The sequence below is a fragment of the Peromyscus leucopus genome, chromosome 2, assembly GCF_004664715.2.
Source record: "Peromyscus leucopus breed LL Stock chromosome 2, UCI_PerLeu_2.1, whole genome shotgun sequence".
NCBI classification, from domain to species: Eukaryota; Metazoa; Chordata; class Mammalia; order Rodentia; family Cricetidae; genus Peromyscus; species Peromyscus leucopus.
The window spans coordinates 30,918,772-30,943,467 of NC_051064.1; the positions used below are offsets into that span (position 1 = coordinate 30,918,772).

Here is a 24,696-nt window from a genome sequence, read left to right on the forward strand (position 1 = left end):
GCACCAGAACTTTGTGGTACGAGTTCCATAACCTGAAAATGCCAGTCATGTGGGTCTCTGGTCACCTGTCCAGAGGGACCCTGGTGTACCCTGGTTTGGCATCTCTTGGCTTTTGTTGTCCTGAGTGCTATTCGTTAGATCTTCTGGGGGTACCCCGGTTCTGGCTCCTCTGGGCCCATGTAGAGATGGGGACTCTGGTACCTGAGCAGGGACAGCAGGTGTGCCCACCTGGCCAGCTCTGGGGCAGAGCAGGGCTCCTGGCCAAAGACCTCTTCATCTTGCCTCTGCCAGGAGATACCTCATCCTCCTTTCTCCTGTCCAGAACTAGAAGTTGTGGGTTCTTTCAATCCGGAGGGTCAGCGGAGGCCATGACCCAGAGACCCACAATCTAGGTCTAGGACCCGGGAGAAACCCTGGGACTCGTTGTGAGACTTTGGTGCCATCCCTGACCCAAACCCTGGAGACAAGGAAAGGGTCCCAAGGGAAGCGGCCTGTGCTTCTGAGGGTCCTGTGCCTTGACCCGCCCTCGCTCGCCGGGTCCCCAGCACCGCCCCGCCTCCGGTCCCCGCCCCGCGCCCCAGAGCGTATAGATCTTGTTTCGCGCTCCTCTAAGTCCCAGTGCCGCACCAGCCTGCCGCTCTCCGCTCTGGATGCCAAGGCTATGCGGCTCGCTAAGCCCAGCGCCCCGCTGCCCGCACTGCTGCTGTTGGCGCTGGCTTTGTCCCCACCCGGGACCCAGGGACGGCCCCGGGGACGCAGAGCCATACGTCTAGCCGAGCTTAAGCCACAGCTTTTCCTCCCGGTGACTGGGACTCACCAGGCTCCCAGAGCCTCCCGGAGCTCAGGTAAGCCCAGTCCACCCTCTTGACCTGCCCTTTCCTGAGCCTCATCACTCTTACAGCTGGCCAAGCTGGTGCTGGTAAGGTGGAATTCAGCACAGCAGAGGGTGGACACCTGTAGATTCTCAGGAATCTTCCCTGGGAATGAAGTAAACAGCTTACTAGATTTGCCTTGGTTGAGATGTCAATAACAAAACCTGGCTGGCAAAGAAATCAGCTTTATATGCTCCTTGCTAGACCTGGGCTGCAGCCTCACCTGCCAGGATGCCGGACAACCTACGCATTTGTCAACACCTCAGCTCTGAGTCTTTTGGAGTTTAACTAACATGGCCGTTATTAGTCACTTGAACATTCTAGAATGTCCCCCTTTTCCCTTTTCAAGCTAGCCTCAGGGAATGGGTGACTGGCATGCGAATTCTGTAAGCTATCATGGCTGATGCTGGCTTACATTCTTCCTGGGTCAGTTAGAAGCACCCATGCCAGCTCTGGACATTCCTGCTGCTAAGATGCATAGGAAGAAGGTAGGAAAAGTCAGGACAGAGGACCATGGGACACCTACACACAGAGATGTGTGATGAGAAGGAAAGAGAAAGCCTGGAACAGGAAGCGCTATGGACTAATGGGGAGAGCGTGCAAGGTGCTGGAAAGAAACAAGGTGGTGAGGAAGAGAGGAGCCACTGGGGTGTCTCTGCTTAAGTCTGTAGACACAGAGCAAGGCAGAGACCTGTCTCCCTGGCCTGCACTGAGCTTGTTGAGAGGACAAAGCATAGGAATGCCCTGGAGTTCTTCCTACAGCCAAGGCCTCTTCTCCATACTTCCCTCCCTGCCTCCCACCTTCTCTCCTTGCCTCCCTCCCTGCCTCCCTACTTTCCTTCTTTCCTTGACTCCCTCCCTCCTGCCCACCTTCCTTCCTTCCTTCCTTCCTCGTGTCTCCCTTCCCTCCATTTCATTTTTTTCCCCTTTTGTCTGAAGCAGGGTCTCACTTTGTAGCCTTGAACTCCTCACCCTCCTGGCTCAGCTTTAGCGTCACAGGCACATACCACCCTAGGTAGTGTAGGCTTCATTTTAAGAAAACACAGGGGGTGGGGAGATTCTTAGTTTCTTTTCTGGTTCTCTCTCTCTCTCTCTCTCTCTCTCTCTCTCTCTCTCTCTCTCTCTCTCTCTCTCTGTCAATAGTCTCACTGTACAGCGCAGGCTGCTTGGAACTTACTCTGGCCTAGAGTTTGCAGAAATCTTCCTGCCTCGGTCTTCCAAGTGCTAAGGTAACAGATGAATCATATGTCTCTTAACAGTTTTGGCATAAGGGGATACTTAGTCACTCTACAGCTTCTACTAAGAACTACCCATCATGCAGAGAGCTGAGTCTATGCAGACTGGCAGGAAGCTGGGTGCGCATCTGCCCTTCATGCACATTTCAGGGAGAGCAGTGGACATGAACAAACTGAGTAAGCCAGGTGAGGAGAGCAGCAGACGAAAGTGATGGGAAGGCATGGGAGGTGAATGTGTGTCTCTAGGCCAAGCCCACTCATCTGAGAGCCTTCCAGAAGAGGATATAGGGGTGGTCACCACAGGAGGGAGTGTACCATGATACGATGGCATTGGTTATACACTTTGACTTAAAAATTATTGCTAACAAAAGTATTTAAGTCAGGATCCAGTGTCACTTTGGAAAATGAAAAAAAATGTGAGGAAATCTCAAATTGCAAAATCATTTATGGTTAACACATGAACTTTACCTGTTTTATTTTATTATTTTATTTAGTTTAACATGTTTTCTCTAGTTAAAGACAGTGAAGGGAATTGGGAGATGTAGCTCAGTGGTAGAACATTTTCTTAGCAGATGTGAGACCCTATGTTTAACCCGAAGTACTCACTCAAATGACAGAGAAGACTTAAAACAATGTAGTTGGGGGAAAAAAGAGGAGCTATGGCTCATCCTCAAAATCTATTGCTTTCTATAGCTGTTTGATGTGACCTAATATTTTGATTACTGTATTTTGTTTACATGGGGAGAGAGGGTGGCTGGTTACATCTAAGCTATCTGTGAATGGAACTCTTGACATGGATCAGGGAAAAACAAGGACATAAATACAGAGAAGACGAGTTCCCATGTGGATATTCTCAGAGGAGCAGCAGGGATCATAATTCATGCAGAAGGAAACATCTCCTAGGTCCTAGAGGCCAAGGACTGTCATCCCTGCGGATGAGCCTGGATTTTCCCACTGTGATTCTGAAGAGAGAGGACGAAGCCCAGGGGTTGTTTGAGAATACCTTGGAAATCCGACTGGACTCTCATGTGAGGGTAGCAGAAGTCTCCACATTTGTGCTCCACATTTCACTTTCTCTCCTCTTCCCCCACACCCCACCCGTGTGTTCTCAGGCCTAAGTCTAGGAATCCTTGCTGTCCATGAAAGTAGAAAAAACTATCTCAGACCCAGTTTCTCCTCCTGTGCCTTGACCTGTGCCTTGACACTGCAGTAGCAGTTCTGCAGTAAATACCAGCTGGGGTTCTAATTTACCTTAGTTCTGGAGTTCTGGCACTTACTATCTCCTGAAGATGAGCCTCAGAACCCACAAGTTGAGAATTCCTCCAGTGCCAAATGTAGATCCTAGGTGTTCATGCCTGTGGTTCTGAGTCTCTAGCTAAGAATCATGTTTCCCATACTCTCTCCTCAGATTTGAACTAATTTGCTGGAGTAGCTCATAAATGGTATTATAAAAAGATACTGAGGAAGAGATGCATAAGATGAGGTATAGGGAAAGGGGCATGTGTGAGCAAATACCCCACCCCACTCCAGCCCCAACTCCTTGAATCTGTGTGTTCAACTATCCAGGAACTCTGAAGTCAGTGCTTTTGAGTTTTTGTGGAAGATTCATTACATAGATAAGACTGAATCACTGGCAGTGGTGATCTAGACCCATTCTGAAGCTATTTAGAAACTGCCAACCCTTAGTCAACTTCTTAACACACTATCATTTCTGAGATTCCAAGGGGTTTATGGTTTATGCCAGGAAGGCCAACTCTTGTATTACACAGTATCATGACATTGAGTTATATATCATTCCTTTTCAGTAAGTTGGCCAGCTTCCCCAAGTCAGAAGCAAGGCTGGAGGTGGGAGGGCCATTCCTAGGCAGAAGGGACAGTAAATCCAAAGCCTGGGACAAGGGTTGCCAACCAGGATTCCCTCCCTAGAATTGTTGTTTGAGTAAGGGGGAGGGGTATTAGGCTCCTGGGAACACTGGTGATTAACCACCTGTGGTATTATCTTCATCCTTATGTCTGCCACTCGTGAATGTACTTGTCAATTGAATTAGCCATTCAACAATGTTTGAGATCAATTTGATAGACTTTTGATTGTGAGTTTTTTTGGTTGTCATTCTTCAGCTCAGTCAGCTAATAACTGGTGCCTCAAATGCCTAGACCCTGCTGCTTCATTTTATTGTCTTTCCCACCACTCGTGTCCAAGCCATTATGTTGCAGTGACTTTCCAGATTGTCTCCAAGCCCTTTCAGTGTCCCATTTTCATAGCCTCTCTTCCTGCCCTCTGAAACCAGCTCTTTTGTCCATCATCACAGTAGTAGAAAGGAACATAATGGAACCCTACCCCAAACTTTGCCAGGAAAAGGGGGTTCTCCATGGACATGTAGACAAGATCAGAAAGCTGAAAATAGGCAATGGATTTGGAAGATTTTGAGATCAGAAGGAAATTGACATGAAATATGGGGAAAAGAAATAAAAAAGGGAAGTTTTGACTTTATTATGCCCCCCCCCCCCCGCTTTATGACTTATACACACTTCCATTATTTCTACAGAATTTCTAAGGCTGGAGTCTCATAGGGGTTGTTTAAATGTAAGACCAGGATGATGGTGGAGCCTCCAGAGAAACTGAAGATCCCATTGGGAAAGTTATTCTAAACAATTACAAATGACAGTCTGTATTAAGTAGTGTGGGATGTGGTCCCTCTCCAGTCATAAATCTGCACTGGCTTCTCTTGATTTTTCCAAGAAGTCTTAAGTCCTCTCAAAGGCAATGAGAGACTGGGAATCAGACAGATCTCCTTCAGGCAACAGAAAGGGAAAGGAGGCTCTAGGAAGATTGATGTACATTTCATTTAAACATTTAAGAAGAGTGAAGATGGATTCTGCTCTCTCTCCAGGACATTCCTATCCTTTCTGACTGATTTTCTTTCTCTTTCCATGGTTGTGGCAGTCTCAGGCTCAGTGCTGACTCCGTACAGATGCTGTCCCTATTCCACCTCAGCTGTTCAGTGTCCCCAAATGTGCTTCTCTTACCTTTGCCTGATGGAATTCTGTTTGCACATTTTGGATTCTGAGGTAAAAACAACTACCTTTTCACTCTCTTCTGCCCAAGCAACCAAAATGGAAGACTTCTGTGACATTAAAAGGCATAGGGTTTTCTCCCCACAAGCAGTCTACTCTGCAGTCGACACCAGCTGGTGTCTTTGAATCCAACTCAATCCTGATGCTCTCTATGTGGAGGATCCAACTTCAAGAGTGATTCCTTTTCACACCCAGTCTCAACTCTCAGAATCTGACATTCTGACTATTGAATGTGAGTGAAGTCAACCTACTCACAAACAGAAAATTAAATTAATTTGAGGCTAATTAGGATTGTAATATGGGAAAATACAAAATCAAGACATCTTGAAAATGTGCCCCAAAGTTTTACAAAATAGTTTATTTATTTAACTCTAAATGGGTCATTTGTTAGGCATTTATGGCCTGAGCTGGCAGAATTTGCCATACAAGAAAGCAACTGGTCTAAGAGAAAGAAGCCATAGTACAAAGTCAGGAATTAACTATTTCAGGAAACTGGTTTGGGGTTTGGCCAGTGTGTGTGTGTGTGTGTGTGTGTGTGTGTGTGTGTGTGTGTGTGTGTGATGTGACATTCTGTGGGGGAGTGGGGTAGAAGACAGGATAGCACAATGTCTGCAGCCTAATTCAATTCTAAGGTTCAGGCATGCACCTATCTGAGATGTGATTAACCATGACCTCCCAGCTCCACTTCAAGTGCTTTGCACAACTGCTAACTCCAGTCTGACTTTCCTGACAATCAGCTACAAACTGGGCTCTAAATGGTTTAATTTGCTAGAGCAATTAACAGAGTTCAGGGAAACACTCTATCCACCTTCATTTGTTATGAAAAGGGTTGAAGAGATGAAGGCTGGGGAAGCCACTGACCTCCATGCCCTCTGAGTGGAAGTGACCCTTCCCTGGTCTCCATATGCCCAGCTCTCTGGAAACTCTAAAATCCCACCATCTCATGGATTTAGTGACAGTTTCATTACATAGGTAGGAATGATTGAATTACTGAATGTTGGTGTTCAACTAAACTTTCAGCTCTCCCCACTTCCCTGGGACCAGTCCTCTATGTTGCCTTCTTGTTTCTGGTGACCACTTCCCATCCTGGAGTACTCTAAAGGCTACTAGTCCTTGATCAAATCATTAGCATGTAAAAGACAGTGTCATCTTAGAGATTCCTAGGATTGTATATCAGGAAGCAGGTCTGAAGAGACAGTATGTATTTCCTAGTATCACATCTCTCTTCCTTTATGATATCTCTGTTTTCAAAAATAGCTAAACATGTACCATAGTTATATTCATAAAAAAAATCTCAAAAAACCTAGATGTATTTGGATACTGCTGGCACTTGCATAATAATGGAATTCTATTTGTACAATTTAAATTACCTTTGTTGTAAATCTGTGAGGATTCCCTCTGCCCAATTAGGCAGTCTTACTTTAATACCTGGTGCCTAACAATTTCTTCCAAATGGGAAATAATGAAAACATTTTTTTTTTTGCTGCTTTGCATATTACCAAGATAGAATGTATAATTTGTTGGGTTTTTTGTTGTTGTTGTTGTTGTTGCTTTGTTTTTTTCAGACAGTCTTGTTATAGTCCAGGCAAACCTTAAACTCCAATCCTTCTGCCTCAGCTTCCTGAGTGCCAGGATTATTGACACATGCCATCATGCCTAGTTTTGTGGGTTCTTTCCTAAAACATTTTTATTAAACATAATTAAGGTTCATAGCCTGATAGTTATTATACATCTACAGAGGGAAATGATTACTGTAGTCAAACAAGCATGTCCATCCCCTTTGGTTTTAACACATGTTAATGTTTGTAGAATTGCTTAGAGTTATTTGTTTGACTGAAAACTGTGAGTGTGGGAAGCAGTCAAGGTGGAAAGGACACATATGACTTTGTTCTACTTTTGTATTTGGCAGGTGCTTTAACCAGATGTCTGCTGTCTGTTGGGCTCAGTAGCCAGGTACTCCAATCATAAACACTCATTATGAGTGGCCAGAGCTCACTTACATGAATGGATTTCTCCCCATTCACAGTACTTCTGGCAGTAACAGTTATCTGCTTGAAGGGTCCATTTATCTCACTGGAAAGTTGAGAAAGTCCATGCAGGGAGTTAATAGAATCACCCAGTATTGCTTCCTTCTCCTAGAACATTACTTTTTTTTTTTTTATCAGAGATCATCTAAGGAAGCTACAAAATTTCAAATTCCTTTAAAAATTTTTATTTCTTTCATTCATTCATTATTTATTTATTTATTTTTATTTATGTGTGCTCATATGTGTATGCACATGGAGGTCAAAGAACAACTTGTATGTGTCAGTTCTACCATGTAGGTCCTAGGGATTGAACTTGGTCATCACGCTTGGCAGCAAGTACCTTTACCTACTGAGCCATCTTGCTAGCCCTAAAATCCCATTTTAATTATACTTTTTCCTCTTTGCTTTTCATTTTTATGGTTGTAAGTAAACTCTCAAATGTTTAGGTGCAGATTTCTAAGGTTGCTGTTAGGAGACAGATAGGCAAATGATGTTTCCCTCCTGTCTCTGTAGCAGCATGAACCACTGTGGATGTAAAGTACAGTAGACCTGGCCTTATGCTTAGTGTCACTTTTAAAGTGTTCTGATACCTATGGTCAATCAGGATTTAAAAGTATTACAGGGGACTGGAGAGGTAGCTCAATGGTTAAAAGTACAGGCTGATCTTAGGACACAGGATTGATTCTCAGCACCCACATGGTGATTCACGCTGTCTGAAATTTTAGTTCCAGGTGATCCAGTGCCCTCTTCTGGTATCTGATGGCACTATGTGCACATGGTATACAGATATATATGCAGGGATAACACCCATACACATAAAATAAATAAATGAAAATTTAAAAAAAGATGGATGGAAAATTACAGCAGTAGTCACTAGAGATATTGTTCAGTGGGTGCAAGCATTAGAAGTTACTCCTTTAAATCCCCAGAACCCACTTACAGACAGGCACAGTAATACGTATCCCTAATCTTAGTTTTCACAGACAGAGAGCCCCTTACCCCAGCATCACCCAGAGTTCTGATGGTAATGTTATATGTTCTGTGCTCTCTATTGTATCCTGGTGGGCACTGGCAGCCCAGGCAATCTATGCAGCTGCTTGGCCCCACACAGGAGCCCAGGGCTCCCCCAGAACCCTACTGGTGCTGGTCCTAGGAGAACTGTGCAGGGTGTGGCACTACTGTGTGAAGACAAAACCACAGTCCCTAACATTTCTCACAGCAATTGATGCTGTATGTCATTATTGTTTACTGCTCCCTTGGTTGTATGGAGAGGCTTTCCATAATAGGCTGCTTCATGTGGAAGGAGAACACTTGTTCTAGAGCTTTTAGGACTCATTGAAGAAAATGTGAAGAAAAATATGAACTGCTTGAGAAAGGTAGGATTGCTTGAAAAGAACAAGAAGGCTGAGAGGCACCCAGGAAGGAGTCAACAGAAGTAGGAAGTTGGAGGCAAATGGAGAGAAGCTGGAAAGAGAAGTCCACACTGAAATATGATGAAATTCAATTTCTAGAGAAAAGATGTCTGAACATTCTACACAGGATGAATTGATGGCTGGTACTTTAAAAAGGATGCTGTCACTAGTAGATAGGCTGAAGCTCCCAGATCATAAATAGCTGGATCCAAAATGATGCTCAGGGTAGTTTAAATAAATGAAGAATGACCTAAAGAATCAGTGAATGTGACCATGAATGAGAGTTACCAACTTCAAGAAAGCCAGAAAAGGCTTCTACAAAAAGCTGAAATATGAGAACAGGTGATCTGAATAGATAGAAAGCACACTAAGAGTTCAAATAATGTGCAGAAAAGCTGTCACGATAAAGAAAGCAACCTCCAGTCATTCTGTGTTAGCTGGCCAATGATAAGGATTGGGCTGCCACATTTGAATAAGGTGTGGCTTCTGACGGCAAACTGGAATCGAATGTAGAGTGAATCACAAAATTGTGCTCAGTTCAATGCCAAAAGGAACTCAGAAGGAACAGAGTCATGCAACAGAGTTAGATGCTTCTTTAAAATCCCCAGAAGGAGGAAGAAGGCAAGTTTCATGCAGGTATCTGAAGGAGCTAGAGTGAAGTGTTACCTTATGGAGAACAGTAAAACCTTTCAGACTGAAGAGGCATCTTCGCAGCAGAAATGCACAGTGAGGGTCAGAGGCTTAGCCAGAAATAAAGTAAAGCTGAAGTCTTTCCGGACACAAAACAAAATCCCACAGCAAATTAAGAGAGGAAAGTACCAGATCAGAAGAGAAAATTTACAATGTAGAACAGAGCACCAAGCATCTGAAGAGCTGGAGAGCCACAGAAAGTGAAAGTCATGATCTTAAGAAATTGGAGAGAACCATTTCTTCTTTTCAAGGGCAGGTGACATCAAAGAGGGGAAAAGATACATCACCATTAGCAGCTTGGGTGCTAAAAACTTCATTGTTCTAAGAAGAGAAAATTCTCACACCAGACAAAAATTGACTGAAATGGTCTTTAGATTTGAATGTTTAGGCAAAGATCTTTACACCCTTGATGCTCTAAATATGGCATATGTCAGAGTGATTTTTGCACTTGGCTGCTCACCCTGCATGCAGTCCTGCCTTGTGGAACAGACTTTCAGCAACAAGAACTTTTCTCTCTAGCTTTGCTCCAGGAAGGAGGAAGAGGTGGAGGAACAGCAGATGCTCTGCACCACTTGATTAGCAACCAAGGAGATCTCACCTGTGATGGGCTGGCTCATCCTCGGACAGCACCTGCTGACATTGCACCTCCATTACCTCTGTGGGAACAAAGCCAGACAATGACCCCTCCACCAGACCAATCACATCCCATTCCAGCTCTACCCTATAAAAACACAGCGCATTTTATTCTAATTCTGGCAGAAGCTTTCCTAGGCCTCCTTTGGATAAGTCATGAGCCAGTGTCTTTAGAGGAGGAATCCAGGAGCACTGATAACAAGAGTGACCTAGGTAGTCGCATGTCCTTATGGCCCTCTCCATGCTGAATCAAAGTACCTAGTCCTGGTCTTGTTCTGCCAACTCAGCTCTTCATCCCATCTCTGGTCCATGGTTTCCAATAGATCCAAGGACACTTTTGATGAACTGGGATCCTCTTTTCCCTCCCCCTCCCATAGGAAACATGTACGAAGCTTCTAGAGATGGCTTCTCACCAAGAAATTTCTGTGGACCACCTCAAGTGTGCAGTGGAATCTGCTCACTATGAGGTTTCCTCCTGCCCTTCTTGGGGGGGCCTTTCCTTCCTGATCTGTATTCCATTCAGGGTGGATTCCATCTCCAAAGGAATTGGAACCTTCAGAATGACAGCTAGAAATCTGACAGCATTTGACTCTCTTCAGAAGTAATTTTGACTCCTCTCCCATTTTCAGTGAGTAATTGCAGTCATAGGTGGTTATATTCTTGGCCGTGGCCAAGCTAATGCAATTGCAATTACTAGGATGGTGATTTATAAATAAAGATGATTAAACATGAATCTAATAAGTAGTTTATTTTATTCTAGATGGCATAACCATTATGTTTGATTGTCTAGGCCACTTACTTAAAAAATAGAGATGTGTGTGTGTGTGTGTGTGTGTGTGTGTGTGTGTGTGTGTTTAAACTCCCAAAAGATGTATTGTTATGCCACAAAATGTACTTAGTATGTTACAGACAAATGTGAACTAACTCTACTTTCATCTAAATTAAAAAAAAATTTAAAAAAGGAAATCTAGAAAAGAAAAAAACATGATTAAACCTTTCACAGGACAAAAATCTGATATTCTTTGCTATTTTCACTTGTGAGTCTATGTAGCCAGACTTTCTTTAAACCACCAGCTCCCAAACAATGACATGGAGACTTCTTATTAATTATGAAAGCTCAGCCTTAGCTTAGGCTTGTTCCCAATTAGCTCTTGTAACTTAACCCGTTGATATTAATCTATGTTCTGTCATGTGGCTCCTTACCTCTCCTTCCTCCTCCAAACTGTACATCCAACTTGCTCTGCATCTCACTGGTAAAATTCTACCTCTTAGTTTCTTCTCCCAAGTTCCTCTCTCTCCTGGGAAGTCCCACCTATCCTCTTCTGCCTAGCTATTGGCCATTCAGCTCCTTATTAAACCAATAAGAAGGTGCTTTGGCAGACACACATCTTCAGAGTGTACAAAGAGATTATCCCACAAATCTATCCTTCCCAACCTGTGCCTGCCTGTGAAGTAGAAATATTCTTCACAGAGTGGGCATGGCAGCACTCCTGGTGGGCAGTGAGCAGTTGATCTCTATCTCATTTGGCCTCCAGAAAGCTTTGGTACTTTTGACCCCTCCTTGCTTTCATTAAGTGAACCCCTAATTTCAGTGCCTATTCCTACTTGCCTTTCTGACAAGCTTTCAGTCATCCAGGCTTCTCAGAGCATTCCTCTGTATAACCAGGTACACCTCTCTAGTTTTACCTGTTGCCTCTAAGGGATACTTCCTTTCCTCTTTCCTCCCTTTCTCTACATTTGCATAACTACATGCTTTGTGTCTTCAATACAGGAACCTTATACCTGACCTTTTCTCACAGTAACCTTCATTCTCTATTCTTTGTTTCTGAGCCCAGTAAACCCAAAATTTTGCTTCTTAGACACTGTGGTTGTCTTAGTTCCTTTTCAATTGCTGTAACAAAAAAAAAATCACCACAACCAAGGCAACTTGTAAAAGAAAGCATTTAATAGGGTTTGTAGTTTCAGAGGGTGAGTCCATGACCATCATGGTGGGGAGCATGGCAGCAGGCTGGTAGGCATGGTGCTGGACTTGAGAGCTTACAATCTGATCTACAAACACAAGACTGAGAGCTGGGAGCTATGTGTGTGGTCTTTTGAGTCCTTAAAGCAGATCCCTGATGATGTACCTTCCCCAACAAAGCCACATCTTCTAACCCTTCCCAAACAGTTCCACCAACTGGGGACCAAACATTCATATATATAAGCCCATGGGGGCCATTTTCATTAATCCACACAGTGGTCCTAGACTGCACATCTATTTCCTGCTGGATCAGTAGCCTCTTCTGGTTTCCAGTGGCTAAGTCTATTCCTAAGGCTTCTACCTACCAGGACTAATAAAAGCATCCTCAGCAGTCAGTAGGTTATGTGGTTTCTTTTCCCTTCCCTTCCCTTCCCTTCCCTTCCCTTCCCTTCCTTCCCTTCCCTTCCCTTCCCTTCCCTTCCCTTCCCTTCCCTTTCCCTCTCTCCCTCCCTCCCTTTCTTCCCTCCTCCTCCTCTTTTTTGAGACAGGATCTCAATATGTAGTTCTGTTTGTCCTGAAACTCACTATGTAGGCTAGGGTAACCTTGAACTCACAGAGGTTCACTTGCCTCTGCCTCGAAAGTGCTGACATTAAAGGTATGTGCCACCACATCTAGCCTGGTTCTGTGGTTTCTAACGCACAGCTTTCTATTGTCACTCACTTATTTGTAATTCCTTTTGGTCTGAAGTGTTTAACATTTTTATAAAAATATTATTTTCATGAGTCTATGGAGATGATAATTTTTAATCAAGAGGGGTCTAACTATGTTAAATTAGTTACTAAAAAGTTGTTTTCATGAAATCAGTCTTCTAATTAAACAGCTAAAGTTTACATTACATATGAATTTTCCTGTAATTTATAAACAAGAAAATTTACATTGAAACTTCATTGTGCATTTTTTTAAGTAGTCTGGTCTATGTGCACTATGATTAGCATTTTGTCCTCATATGTTGTAACATAAGACTTGGAAGGACTTGAAGATGATCAAGTTTATCAATCTCAATGCATAGAAGAAAACTTTGATGAGAACTTTAATTTGACTGAAGAAGAAAATTTGCCTGTGGGTCTTAGGGAGGACACTGCTGGGTACAGAGTGCTGGCTCAACATTGCACAAATATGACTGTGTACTTGGGGTTAGACCATTTTAAGTTATTTTATATGGTCTTTGTAATATTACCAGTGAAATGTTGCAAATTCTATACATCTTAAAAGTATATCCTATCTACAACCCTAATGGAACTGTAGACGTTATTTAAACACTGAATACCATAAAATCAGATCACTCCTTCACACTACATGCTCCCTTGTATCAGCTGAGAGGGTACAGAATTACATATTCCAGCAGTGAGGAGCACCTAAGCATCCAGCTCTTGAGTTTTAGAACCATTTACAATTAGAGGAACCAGGTTTCCCTGTCAACAAACCTGATTCCAGGAATAGGGAAACCACAGGGCAGGTAGTTAGTTGTGCTGGATGAGCCTAGAGCCTCCAAGAGAGCAATAAAATAGAAAGTAGTATATACAAAACAATAACAATAACTCCTACAATGTCAAACATGTCAAAAACCAGAATGGCCCAAACTGCATCTATTTTATTTCAGCAACAGAATAAAGAAAATAATGATAGATTGTAACCCAATGTAAAAAATAAACATCTACTGGTCAACATTGGTATAAATAAATGACTGACTGAGGGAGAAATGTTCCACACAGGATTCTAAATTGTTCATATAAAGCATACTCAAAGGAAATAAGAACCTATCTCCCCAACAAGTATACATAATATAGTGATATCCTTTTAGAGAAGGGCAAGCAGAAACTTTACCATGGAAACACGCCTGACCAATGATACATATACTAGATAAACAAGGCTAACATCAACAACCATAGTTATGCTATCTGTACCCATGATTCGATTAAAATTATATGTTACCTGTGAGATATTCCTTAAACTCATAGCTCCAGTCTAATCATTAGAAAAACACAAATAAAAATGGGCATTCTGCTACATTCTTTACCAGGACTACATGAAATTGTTGAAGTCATCCAGATTCTGGAAATATCAGATTGTGATATCAACAACCTGAGATCTCAGGGCCTAAAGTACAAAGATCACAAGTAGAAGGGTAACCTAGCCTGCATAACAACTTCTAGATCAGCTGATCATCCTGTTCAAACAGTAACAACAGCAAAAGGAAAAACTGAAAAATCAGAGCTAGAAGAATCCAAGAAGACATGATGATTGTAACATGAGACTCTAGGATGGAAATAAGACCCTGAGTGAAAAGTAAGCATACCTGAAAATTCAGAGAATAAGGACCTTAATGAGTGATCCAGTATCTTATCTATATGCGTTCACTAACTGCAAGAATGTACTGTATCCACATTTGGTGTAGAGTGCTTAGGAATACCAAACAGTGTAAAATTTTATGTACCTCTAAAACTGCTCAATAATAAAAAGGTTTTTTAATTTAATTTAATTTAATTTTACAATATAATTTAATTCTTCATATCAGCCACGGATTTCCTTGTTCTTCCCCCCTCCCGCCCCCCTCAGCTCCCCCAGCCCACCCCCATTCCCATCTCCTCCAGGGCAAAGCCTCCCCCCCCCCCCCGAGGACTGAGATCAACCTGGTAGACTCAGTCCAGGTAGGTCCAGTCCCCTCCTCCCAGGCCGAGCCAAGCGTCCTTGCATAAGCCCCAGGTTTCAAACAGCCAACTCATGCAATGAACACAGGACCCAGTCCCACTGCCTGGATGCCTCCCAAACAGATCAAGCCAATCAACTGTCTCACCTATTCACAGGGCCTGATCCAGTTGGGGGCCCCTCAGCCATTGGTTCATAGTTCATGTGTTTCCATTCGTTTGGCTATTTGTCCCTGTGCTTTATTCAACCTTGGTCTCAACAATTCTCGCTCATATAAACCCTTCTTTTTCTTGCCCGGAGCTCCACCTGAGGCCTAGCCGTGGATCTCTACAAAAGTTTATTTAAAAATATAGCAGTTTCGAGCTGGAGAAATGGCTCAGTGATAAATAAAACTGGCTGCTTTTGCACACAACCTGGGTTGGATTCCAAGCACTAGCATGAAAACTCACAACTCCCTATAATTACAGTTACAGGGCATCTGACTTTCTCTTCTGGTCTCCTTGGGCATAAGGAATGATGCAGTATGTAGGCAAAATACCTATACACATAAAAATGAACAAATAAATTTAAAAATAAAAATATAGCACTTGATGTTGGGAGGATGGGGGAGATTCTTTATCAGTTGGAGAGAGGAAATGAAGTGGATTTAATCTAAATACATTGTATTTGTATGTGACTTTGTCAAGGAGTATCAAAAATGAAAAAAAAAACTCTTTTAAAATTGATTGAGATCTTCAACATTTTGTTTTTCATAGTATTAATAATTCTGTCTCTTTAAAGGTAGTTGTGAAGGCTTTTAGAAACCTAGTACAAACCTAAACATTGTGACTGAAACACTCTAAAGTACTCTAAGTGACCTGGAATATGTTCTACATTATGTAAATGTACAGAACTGTCAAATGGTAAAACAATAATGATGATCATAGACCATGTTCTATTAAAAGGAGTCTTTCACTGGGTAAATATTTGCAGGTGGGTGATTCTGTACAGCACAGAGTAGCCAACTTGACCAATGATAGTTTCTTTTTACAAAGAATGGTAATAGAACTTCACATCATAAAACTTCAGTTTGTTTAGTGGGCTCAGATTTCCATATGAATTGAATTGTATGTCCTCCCAAAATATGTTCTAAGCCTGCTTTGGAAAATGACTTTATTGGGAAGTAGGGTAACTGTATAGGCAATTAGTTAAAATGAGGTCAGAGTGTGGTAGAGAGGACTGTTAGTTCAACTTCATAGGAATCCTTTTAAGATGATGGCCATATGAAGCCATAGGAGGTTACCTCATGGAAACAATAACAAGACTGGAGTGGCACCACAGAATGCGAGGAGCTCTAACAACAACAGAAACTGAAAACAGACTGGAGAGAGCTTTATCTTGAGCCTTCACTGAGACTTGCCTAGCTCATACCCTGATCTCAGACATTTAGACTCCAGAATTATGAGACAATAAGTTCCTGGAAATGTGTCACGTCCCATTTGTGGAATTTTGTTATGGTAGCTCTGGGAAACTAAAACAGTACAGTTTCTCCTAGGTATCTATGGGGTACTGGTTCAAAAATCCTCTGTGGATACCACAAGCCACAGATGGTCAAGTCTGTTGTATAAGTGTTTACATATTACATATATGTGCTCCCTGACTATTTGAATTATCTCTAGATTACTTATAACATTGAAAACCATTTAAATACTATGTAAATAGGTATTATTATATATTGTCTATGGAATAATGACAAGGGGAAGGTCTGCACACACTTGGTACAGACACAGTTTCTCCCAAATATTCAGTATACAGTGGTTAAGTCTCAAGATGCAAGAATCACAGATGTGTACGTTTAACTGGATTGTGTCATTTCTAAGGGGAAATGCATCTATTTTTATCTATATGTAGTATCTGAGAAAGTGGCTACAACTATTCTACTCTTCCTCTGTAGCTCCCAAGCAGACATTGTCATTGTATACAACATAGGAACTGCTTCAAGCATACCATGTTCCATTGAAAAACAAAATCTGATGTACTTATAAGAAACTCCTAAATGCTCTGATTGGTCAATGGGACATGTAGAAATAAGTAAAACTTTGTGTGATAAGAAGCAATCCATTTGCTATCATATATGTAATTTGCAGACTATGTAGATAGCACTGTTGTATCAGTGTGTCTTGTGTATGCATGTGGTTGTGCAGGTGTGTGCATCCATGTGTATACATGTATAAGCCAGAGGAGGATATTGAGTATCTCCCTCTATCATTCTCTGCCTCATTTCCTTGACATAGGGTCTCAATCAGAAGCATGTTTTTTTGGTTAGGATGGTCTGTCAGCTAGTGAGTACCAATGATTTGCCCATCTCTTGCCCCAGTAATGGGGTTATAGGTTTAAACACCAGTGCTTAGTTTTTTTCCATGGGAACTGGAGATTTGAACTCAATCTTAATGCTTGCACAGCAAGTGCTCTTACCCATTCATCCATGTCTCCAGCTCCAAACAACTAGTTTTTGATTATTTCTAAAATGTAGGTTTTTGTTGTCACATAGAAGCAAAGCTTGGATCCCTGAACTCTTGCCTCCTCTTGCTTCACTCACTCATGCTCTGAACTTATACACTTCTGGCAATAGTAGCTATTCTATCAGAAAGGGTCTCATCCACCCCTCACCCCTCCTGGGATATAAAGGGCTGTCATAGTCCCCCTGAGACTCAATCAACATTGCTCCATCTCCATGAACTCTGTCATCTACAGGTGACAAAAGTGTCTTCCATGCTGTATTCATGTTATGTGTGGTTTATAAAGAAGTCATAAGTCTAAATGTACAATTGGTGGGGGCCAGTGAGATGGTTCAGTGAGTAAGGGTGCTTGCTGTCAAGCCTGATAACTTGAGATTAATATCTGGGACCCAGATGCTGGAAGGAGAGAACCAAACACCTGAAAGTTGTTCTCTGACCTCCATATGCATGCTATATCAAGCATACACAAGTGTAGTAGTTTGAATGTAATTGCCACCCCCATTAGCTGATAAGGAGTGGCACTATTAGGAGCTGTGACTTTGTTAGAGTAGGTAAGGCCTTGTTGGAGGATGTGTGTCACTGTCGGGGGTGGGCTTTGTGGTCTCATATATGCCCAAGCCACACCCAGTGTCTCAGTTCACTTCCTATTGCCTATGGATCAAAGATGTAAAATTCTCAGCTCCTTTTCCAGCACCATGTCTGCCTGCATGCCACCATGATCCACCATGATAATAATGAAATGAACCTTTGAACTGTAAGTCACCTCAATTAATTTTTTTTCCTTTTATAAGAGGTGCCATGGTCATGGTATCTTCACTTTGAGGCAATAGAAATTCTAACTGAGACAGAATTTGGAACCAGGGCTTGGGGCATTGCTGTGATATGCTTTTGTTTTAAGGAATATGAACCATGGGTCTATGGATTAGAAAAACAGTTGTGAATACTTCAAATGCTGCTTAATGGGCCATCCTAGTAACAACATGAAAGACAGTGGTGCTGAGTGTGATTTGATGAACTGTGGGGGCCTGATTCAAGAGGTTTCAGAAAAAAAGGATATAAATAAGTGGCCTAGAGATCATTCTTGTAATATTTGGTAAAGAAAGTGGCTACCCGTTATCCTTTTCAGAAGAGTCTTCTTGAGGCTAAAGTGGAGAGTTGTTTTTTTCGAGACAGGATTACTCTGTGTAGTTTTAGTGCCTGTCCTGGATCTTGCTCTGTAAACCAGGCTAGCCTCAAAGTCCCAGAGATCTGCCTGGTTCTGCCTTCCAAATACTGAGATTAAAGGCTTGTGCCACCACCACCCAGCTAAAGTGAAGAATTTTGAATTAATTCTGTTAGCAGAGGATATCTCAAAACAGCCTAGTATTGACTCTGTTGTGTTGTTATTATTGGTCACTCTTATACAGATTTATAATGAAAAGGAGCAAGTTCAGCAAGGAAAAACACAAAATGTACAATTTGAGTAGAAAATGAGCACCAGGAAGTGGAATGGAGCTAAGTATTCAAGGAGGTAAACAGATTAAGAAATGAAATGAAGGGAATGGTGACCTCAGAGTAAGATCCCACCCAACTAACTTTCCAATTTGCGAAAGGGAATTAAAGAAAAGCTTAAAATAGGGTGTGGTGGTGCATGCCTTTAATCCTAGCACTCAGAAGGTGGAGGCTGGTGAATCTCTGAGTTTGAGGCCAGTCTGGTCTACAGAGCAAGTTCAAGGACAGCCAAGTTTAGGCAGCAAAAAAAGTTGGTGAAGATATAAGTGAACAAGAGGAATATGTTCCAGCTCCAGTAAGCAGTAGAACTTGGTAGCTTTGGCCACATAGTTCTGGTGTTAAGGATAGAAGAAAGGGACTATGGAATTTACTTCCTCAACTAAGGAAAGCCATTGAGGTCAGGTATGTGTCAGGGGTGTCCCTGAATGGAGGCCAGAGAGACCATTGTATGAAACTGTGAAGTTGAAGCCTGGATTGCCTTGGAGAACCCAAGATGTTAGAGATGCCAGAGTCGAGGGGTATCTGCTGAAGAAAACTGCTAACAAGGAGTGGAACAAGCCCAAGAGAAATAAGTATGCTGCAGTCAACAAAGCTGAAAGGAATTGGACATCTGAAGAGTATTTTCACATCAGACATGGACATGCAGAGTTTAGAGTTTGCCCAGCTGGTTTTTAGTCTTGCTTTGGTCCAGTCTTTCCTCACTATGCTCCCTTCTCTACATTTTGGAACTGTAATATATATATATATATCCTGTGCTATTATATATTAGAAGAATGTGATCTATTTTTTATTTTTATTTTTTATGGTATTACATTTAGGAGACTGAATGAATCTCAGAAGAAACTTTGAACTTTGGACCTTAAAACATTGTTGAGAATGTGATAGACTATGGGGACATTTGAAGTTGGACTAAATGAATTTTGCATTATGATATTTTTACAAGCTAATGAGGGCCAAGGAGTTGAATGTGATAGTTTGAATGTAATTGGCCCCCACAAGCTCAAAGGAAGTGGCACTATTAGGAACCGTGGCTTTGTTGGGGTAGTGTGGCCTTGTTGGAGGCACTGTGTTACCATGGAGGCACGTTTTGAAGTCTCATATATAATCAAGCCATATTCCGTGTCTCAGTTCACTTCCCGTTGCCTATGGATCAAAGATGTAGAATTCTCAACTTCTCCAGCACCATGTCCGCCTGCATGCCACCATGATGATAATGGACTAAACCTCTGAACTCTAAGCCACCTCAATTAAATGTTTTCCTTCATAAGAGTTGCTGTGGTCATGGCATCTCTTCACAGTAATAGAAACCCTAACTAAGACAGTAAGTGCAAATCATATCCTTAAGAAAAAGTAAATAGACAACTGGCAACAAACCCTGAGGTTCAAGTATTTATTAAGTTTATTTTCTCCTTTACTACATTCATTGTGTGTGCTCCTAATGCATTATAAACTGCATTTTCTGGATGGCATGTTTTAGCAAGTACCAGTGAAGTCTGAAGTGAAGCCTGACCTTTGAGTTGTGTTTCACTCCAAGCTAAAGCTTGTAAATGGGTCCATCTCATAAATGACCTAAAGAGTATCTCAGCTCACTTGCTCTACCTGCTGTTCTGGAGAAAGCATTATAGAGAGGACAAGACAGGTTAGGAGGCTGTTTTCCAAGCATACTCACAGAAGTATGATAGCTGGGCCAGCCACAGTTAGTAGATGATAGAAATGCAAGACCCCAGAAGAATGTTTGGAGATGGAGTACATAAACTAACTCAATTAGATGAAGTGGAGAAGAAAAGGGGCAGTCAAGCATAACTCGGTGAGGTGGGCTATTATTTTAGTTTGGGTTTTATTGCTGTGATGATACACTATGACCATTATAACCCTTATAAAGGAAAACATTTCATTGGGACTGGCTTATAGTTCAGAGGTTTAGTCCATTATTGTCATGGCAGGAAGCATGGTGGCATGTGGGCAGACATGGTGCTGGAGAGGTAGCTGGGAGTCTACACTTGGAGTGGCAGGCAGCAGGAAGAGCAAGTGAGCCACTGGGCCCGGCTTGAGCGTCTGAGACCTCAAAGCCCACCCTCTAGTGATGCAGTTTTTCCAACAACACCACACCTGCTCCAATAAGGTCACACGTTGAAATAATGCCACTTCCAATGAGCATTATTTCATGCTATGGGGGCCTATTGGGGCAATTATCATTCAAATCATCACAGCTAAGCAAGGGTTAAAGAATGATACCATTCACTGAGGCCGGAGAACACAGGTTGGGGAAGCTCTGGGAAGCCCCAAAATCAGATATTCAGAAGTATCTCTACATTGGTGAGAGGTCTATAGGGTTCTATGGGAGAGGTGTAGAGAAGCAATAAGTTCTGCTATAGCTCTAGAGCGCTGGAGAATGGTTAGGGCCAGACCCCAGGGATTTGAGATCTGCTGTGCATACTGCATGGATCTATGTATTTAGTGCTATAATTATGTTTTAATAGTGGAAATCTACCCTGGAAATTACGAAGTTTTCTTTCTTTTCAGAAATATTCCCAAGAGACTTGACCTTGAAAGACAAATTCATAAAGCATTTCACAGGTAAGCATATACTATTTCAGTGACTCAGTTACAAATGAAAGGTTTTATATAGAATGAATCCATAAGACAATGAAACTATGGAGATTAATGTCTAGAAGAGGCTTAAGTTCAACTGGGTTTTCAGTCAACTACTAACTTGTATGATCTGTAATATGCACTAGAATGTGATAAGCAATAGAACATAAAAGATATTTTAAAGAAAAGTATAAAGGATAATTTACTGAGTTCTGACTATGAGGGCTTGCAGTGGGACATGCTTTCTAAGTTTGACTTTAAAGTAGGAGAGTCTGGTCATGAGGAACCTACTGAGCAAGACTTAAAGGCTATAGTGGGAGAGGACAGGCAGATGGTGTGGATGGACTAGGTATGAAGGGTAAACTTAAAAAGGAGGTGCATTTGGCTAGTGTGCTAGGAAGGTGTGTGAACAAAACCAGATGGCAAATAACCTGGAGCATGCTGAAGAATTTAGACGGTGCTTCAGCCAGTGATCGAGGCTTTATAAACAGGAGACAGATGAGCTTATGTTACACACACACACACATCTTGGATGCTTTTTTTGTTTGTTTGTTTGTTTACTTTTTAAATTGCAGTTTAATTATAACATTTCTCCCTTTCCTATCCTCCCTTCAAACCCTCTCATATACCTCTACCCACTCTTCTTTAAATCAATCACCCCCTTTTTCATCAATTGCTATTGAATGCATATATGTATGTATATATACATTCTTAAATATAACCTATTGAGTCCATATAATGTTATCTGTGTGCATGTTTTGGGGGCTAATCGTTTGGCATTGAACAACCAATTGGTATGTTCTTCCCTGGGGAGGGCCACATTTCCTATTCACAGCTTTCCTCAGTTGCCTGCATTTCTTTGTTGAAACCTCATGGTCTACCTTCCCATGCCAAGTTCTAGAATTACAGTCCAACACAACTATACCCAGCTGGTAACTTTCAAATGGTGTTTCTGAGTATCACACAGAGACACCTGCTGATGAGAAAGGCAGCACTGAGTTTTAGGGAGCTGCCTGCAGACCAGGTAGAAGGAGGAAAGTTTTGCTGCAGTTTCAAGGCCCTACCCCCTTCACAGTAATTCCTTCCACTAAAGAACACACATTTCTTCAATTAAAAACAAATGTCATCACTAGAAACATTACTTCCCATTAAGTAGAAAAAAAAAATCAAGGGATCAGAAAGCCATCCCTCTTGGTTTGCTCTCTGCATTCCCCTTCTGTCTGGAGTGCCCCCTTTCAGTTCCTCCAGAGCTCTACTAGTCCAGAAGGTTCCATGATGTGAGATACTGAGAATGTGGAGTGAACTTAGATCAAAGTTCAGTGCCTCCCATAGAGTCTGGGTAAAGGAAGGAATTCTCAGGCCAGTTCTTTAAAGGGCAGGAAGGATGGAATCTACAGTTACACCATCTCAGTCCATAGAGTGCTAGAAACTTGTTTGGGAAACACGCCTGTGTTTATAATAAGCATTCTTTCCCTTTCTCTAGGGCCTGTTACATTTTCAGCTGAATGTAGCAAACACTTCCATCGACTTTATCACAATACCAGGGATTGCTCAATGCCAACTTGTAAGTTACCTGGGCAGATTTTAGAAAACAAAAACAAAAACAAAAAAAAAAACTGATCCAAAAATGAATGCATATAATTTCAAGCTTCAACTGTCTTTGGGTGGGACACAATAGACTAAACATTGCATTGGATGCTATTTATAACTTTTCAGCACTCAAGGTTGTATGTACTGTTGAAACTATAAGGAGAGATCAGATTCTGGTTGGGAGCATTTCCAAATCTGAAAATAGCAAAGTTTTCTTAAAGACTAGAATGTTTGTCAGGACAGAAACCTTTTATCATTATTCAAATTCCTTGGTATAAATAAAGTGACTTCTCATATAAATGAAAAAAAAATAAAAAGTAAGCTGACTATAAAGTGCAAGTCAACATCTCCTCTGAAGTTATTTTGAAGTAAATGTTTTTATATAATGTCATTTGTACAGTGTGTGCTGGGTTTCCCTGAATGATGATAGCCTGTTGGGCAATGAGTTCTTTTGAATACTTAAGTTAATGGAGTTAATAATAATTCCAAACATAGCATGAAAGAGCTATTATTCAAAATACCCAGTTATGATAATGTATGGTAGTTGAGTCGCCTGTTTCCAATTCCTTTCTAAATCTAAAATTTCCTTTTAAAGTGAGTGACTTCTGAACATTTTGTTTCTAGTCATCTAGATGACCTTGAGGAGTATTTAACTTTACTTAGAATGTTGAGTCAGATTTTTATTTTTTTTCCACAAAAAAAAAAAACCCAAAACAAAACAAAACGAAAACACTCTTACATTTAGTGACTAGGGAAAATTAAGCACACTAGATTGATTCTAGTTTGCTTTTCTGTTGCTGTGATAGAACACTGATAAAGAGTGATGTGGGGATGGATTTATTTCAGCTTACACTTCCACATCACACTTTATCACTGACGGAAGCCAACAGGAAATCAAGGCCAAAATTGAAGCAAAGGCAATGGAGGAATGCTGCTTCCTGGTTTGATGCATTGGCTTGCTGCTTTCTTCTACATCCCAGAAACACCTTTCCAGGGTTGACACCTACCCCAGTGGTCTAGGCCCTCCCTTGTCAATCATTAATCAAGAAAATGCGCCACAGATTTACCTACAGGACAACCTAATGGAGGTGATCTCTCAGCTAAGGTTTCCTCTTCCCAGTTGACTCTAGTCTGTATCACATTGACAAAAACAGAAACAAACAAACAAAAAAAACCAACTCAACTTGCCAGCAAGAGATTCAAGGCCATGACACTGGATGACAGCATAGTTTGGTGGAGAAAAGTCAGTTTTGAGAAGTAAACCACTTAACTATTATGAGATAAGTCACATTTGAAGGTGGTTTCTCATCTATAAAGTGAAGGCATCAAATTTCCATATCTTTTCAGAGGGATGAAAGAACAAAACCCATGTTAAGCACTTAAAATGTTAGGTGCTTTTAAAGCTATGGTTAATCAATGACAATAACATTATTTCTTTCTCATTTGAGATGATTAACTAATGTTTTACTACCTTTAAATGGCTTTTCTAGATTATAAAAGATGTGCTAGATTGCTGATGAGATTAGCTGTGAGTCCACTGTGCTCCCAGACCTAGGAAACTTACCCTGTGAGTATCTATTTACTTATTTTTCTTATCCTCAGAGTGTTTTGTTTCCTATTTCCTGTCCTTTCACCCACCCCCATGGTGTTGGGGATCAAATTCAGGATGTGCACACAGGAGACAAATGCTAAGTTGTACCACCAGCCCTAATACTCTGTCTTAAGAAAAATTTTCCTGCAATCCCAAATTCCAAATTCTGGCACTCAAGAGACTAAGTCAGGGGAGTCTGAGAGTGACCTCATTACATTATTAGTGAGACCCTGTCTCAAAAACTAAGAACTTAAACAAAAAAAAAATTAAAGAGAAAATTTTGAAAAGTCCAAAAGCCCAGGAGCTAACCTTAGCATAACACA

The 24,696-nt window shown here is 41.6% G+C and overlaps 1 protein-coding gene across 1 annotated transcript; it reads left to right on the forward strand.

Annotated features, from left to right (window-relative positions):
* Positions 1–661: 661 nt before the first annotated feature.
* Alkal1 (ALK and LTK ligand 1) lies at positions 662–24,337 on the forward strand. Its single transcript, XM_028858467.1, has 4 exons — positions 662–845; positions 21,124–21,177; positions 22,676–22,756; positions 24,273–24,337. The coding sequence occupies exons 1-4, from the start codon at positions 662–664 to the stop codon at positions 24,335–24,337; spliced, it is 384 nt and encodes a 127-aa protein (XP_028714300.1).
* The last annotated feature ends 359 nt before the right edge of the window (positions 24,338–24,696 follow it).